This window comes from Lonchura striata, chromosome 13 (genome assembly GCF_050655825.1).
Source record: "Lonchura striata isolate lonStrDom1 chromosome 13, ASM5065582v1, whole genome shotgun sequence".
Lineage (NCBI taxonomy): Eukaryota > Metazoa > Chordata > Aves > Passeriformes > Estrildidae > Lonchura > Lonchura striata.
The window spans coordinates 11,914,021-11,917,601 of record NC_140715.1 but is presented as its reverse complement, the minus strand read 5'-3'; the positions used below and the strand labels follow the sequence as shown (position 1 = coordinate 11,917,601).

Sequence of the window (3,581 nt, the reverse complement as noted above, 5' to 3'; positions counted from 1 at the left end):
TGCTGCGGGGCACGGCCGGGCTGGCACAGCCCCGGCCCGCAGCGGGCAGCCTGCCCCAGAGCTGACCCTCGCCCGTGCCCAGGGAAGCGTTTTCGGTGCTGCTTTCCCGAACAAAGGGACATCGCTCTGTTGTTTTTTTTTTTTTTTAATTATTATCTTTTTAATTTATTTCTCTCAAAGCAATGAAAGGAGTGCCTGGAAAGCTCAAGCAGAAAGCTCAGCCTCTTAACAGCGGCTCCAGAGAGCGCCGTTAACTGGGATTAAGAAAAGTCAACTAATGCTTCCCAGCGCCAGGATTCCAGCAGCACGGAGCCTCCCGAGGCGGAGAACCGCGGCGGCGAACCCAGCGGGCTGTGCCGGCTGCCTGTCCCCGCGGATGCCGTTCCAGCCCGGCTTTGTGAGCATCCCTCGCCCGCAGCGCAGCGAGGGGCGCTGAGCGCGGCCGGCCCGAGCCGCGGCCGCTCCGCCCCGGCGCTGCCCGGCGCTCGCAGCTCCCGCGCAGCACATCCCGCCGGATCCGCACATCACATCCCGCCGGACCCGCATCACACCCCGCCGGACCCGCGCAGCACATCCCGCCGGACCCGCATCACACCCCGCCGGACCCGCATCACACCCCGCTGACCCGCGCATCACACCCCGCCGGACCCGCGCAGCACATCCCGCCGGACCCGCATCACACCCCGCCGGACCCGCATCACACCCCGCTGACCCGCGCATCACACCCCGCCGGACCCGCATCACACCCCGCTGACCCGCGCAGCACATCCCGCCGGACCCGCGCAGCACATCCCGCCGGACCCGCATCACACCCCGCCGGACCCGCATCACACCCCGCCGGATCCGCATCACACCCCGCTGACCCGCAGCACATCCCGCCGGACCCGCAGCACATCCCGCTGACCCGCGCAGCACATCCCGCCGGACCCGCAGCACATCCCGCTGACCCGCGCAGCACATCCCGCCGGACCCGCACATCTCCCCAGACCAGGCGTGCTGGGGGAACAAGGACACGAGGTACCTGTATCATTTTTGATTCATATTTGTGGATAAATGCTGTAAATATGAGCCAAGGAGGTTTAAAATAAAGTCACTGAGCCATGCAAGTGAATTGATTTGTTTCAGACAACATGCGGCTGGGCTGCATCCTTTTGCAAGCAGGAACATTATTTCTTTCCTATGCCAAAGACTGACTGCGTTTGCCCTCCCGTTTTACTTCTGTTGTGGAAGAAATTTAAGCAAGAACATGTATAGTGAATTGCTGAATTCCACCAGTGCCACTGAAGCTCACCTAATGATTCAGACCAACACGCCCTACCTGAGCAGCACTCCGAGACCCGTGAGCTCCTCTGCTCTTTACATGTCGACAGCCAGGGTGTTAAAAGAAGGGGAAATAAATAAGCCAGACCTGGTGACTTACATCATTCTATTTTTCTTTCTGTTCTTGACTGTGACATTCATTGTGTTCTTCATAAACTGCCAGCTGAAAAATTCTTTTTTTGCTACTCTTCCTTATGACAGATCGCTCAGGGAGGCGAGGAACCCGTGGAGGACACAAGCTGTCTGACACTTCTCATTCCAGCAGGAGCAGGCACCACAAGCCCTGTGCAAAAAGGAGCTAGTGCCATGTGCCAGTGCATGGATGTGACCCCCTTTAGAGTAGGGGGCAGGAGGAGATTGCTCAAAATCATGCTGTATGCCAATCTGAGTAGCTGTAAATAAAAAGCTCTGTTATGAACTGAAGAGAATGCTTTAGCAAATTTATACAGTTTTTGCAAAAAAATTGCCCCGTGATTCCAGATTAAGCTCTGTATGTATGCAAATGTCATCATCCACCCATTCAGTGTCCATACAAGGATAACTGTATTAACAACAATCTCTGATTTGGGCATCTGGTGGAGCTTGTTCCCCCATGTTTATGAAACCAAGCATCAAATGTAAAAAACCAGTGTGTTTACCTAACAGCTCCACAGAGATGAGTTTACTTTCCAGACCCGTTTCTCCCAACTGCTGCTGGAACTGCATGGTGATGCTGTGGGAGGCCTGTCAGGCAGGAGGAGAAAAAGAAAAATGTTTATTTAGGCTTTTGATTGTCATTCTGTTAAGAGTGTTTTTGATGTTTGAATGCATCATCGATCAAGTCTTAAGTTACTATTTATGTGAAACACTTATCACCTAAGGAATTTATTTTCATCTTTCATAAGCTGCAAAGGAAATTATTTGCCACAGCATGAAACCAAAATAATCAGGATGGGGAGAAGTGGGGAAAGAAAATTAATATATTTAATATTATGCAAACTAATGAAAAGTGTGAGCAGAATGCTCCAAGTTTGATACACAAAGTGGATAAGTTCTGAAAGCCATAAAACACAGCTTTATAGGAATAGTAGCTTTACTTTATCACTTCTTGTTCTTCATCTAAACCTGGCCCAGCATGAATTATCAATATGACAACAGCTTGATTCAACCCTGGTCACTGGCACCCCATACCATTTCAAATTACTATCTGATTTTGTTCTAAAATCAGAACAAAAAAAGATTCTGCTTAACACTGGTAGGTGACAATCTATTTGGTACATGATGATTTCCTGTAAACTTGCAGTTACAACACAATTCCAAATCAAGCTGCATGAACCTGGGAAGAGTGTCCATAATTCCCACAAACAGCAGGCAAAGTGCTTTTTTTTTTTTTTTTTTTTTTTAAATATTAAATTGTTCAACACACAGGAGAATTGCAACTATCCAGAAACACCCAGTCCTAAACCCTGTTTTAGCTACACTTTTGGATATTGGATCATCTGAAATGGGGTTCAAAGTGGTGTCAGATGCTGCTCCTAATCCTGTTCTTGACCTGCAGAATTCTCCAGAGGAGCTGTGTGTATAGATGTCTACATAACTTATTTCATCCAAAGGAGGAGATTTTACAATGCAATTACACACACATACAGGCTTGCACTCAAGAACACAGATAAAATGTGTATATATGGAAGTCGGTTTGCAAGCTTCTTTTTTAACCCAAAAATTGCACAGTTGATAAGACTTCCGTGTCATTGGCTTTGTTACCATGTTTTATTTTGCTCCAATAAGCCAAACTACTAAATAACAGATTTCAATATTTTATTCCTGGATATGTGGCCAATATTTCCTCTGAACCAAATTTAACTGGTGTAATTCCAATTAATGCAGAAAGCAACAATGTGTATTTCTCTCCGCTCTTTTTGAATAAATCAAGTTTTATCAAATCAGGCATTTCTTATTTATTTTTAAGTAATGACAGCATGTTTTCAGCTACCAGCCATAATGAGTTTGGTCTAAGAATTTCTGCTGGCAAAAGCCTCAGAACCTGGCAGAGCACATGTTGCTTTACACTCTTTATTTAAACATTCAAGAATAGCTCCAGAATAATCCTATTTTTCTCCACAGCCTGGTTGGAGTAATACTAGAGAAGAACCTGTCATGCTGAGAGCGTTAACTGATTTTCCGGGAATGCTTTTATCCATGCCCTGTGTTGCTCTCATCAATATCCAGGATCATTTCTATTGCAGAAGAAAGTTTCATTAATGATATTCAGAATCATAGAA

General features: G+C 47.2%; 1 protein-coding gene across 1 annotated transcript; it reads left to right on the top strand.

Annotated features, from left to right (window-relative positions):
* The first annotated feature begins 662 nt into the window (after positions 1 to 662).
* Positions 663 to 3,242, top strand: SMIM32 (small integral membrane protein 32). The gene has a single exon (XM_085591295.1). It carries the CDS (start codon positions 1,247 to 1,249, stop codon positions 1,565 to 1,567), a length of 321 nt encoding a protein of 106 aa, XP_085447421.1. The 5' UTR covers positions 663 to 1,246; the 3' UTR covers positions 1,568 to 3,242.
* Positions 3,243 to 3,581: the final 339 nt, after the last annotated feature.

What these genes read in the sequence shown, in the direction of transcription:
- SMIM32 (XM_085591295.1), top strand. Translation starts at nt 1,247, where the DNA reads ATGTATAGTGAATTGCTGAATTCCACCAGTGCCACTGAAGCTCACCTA.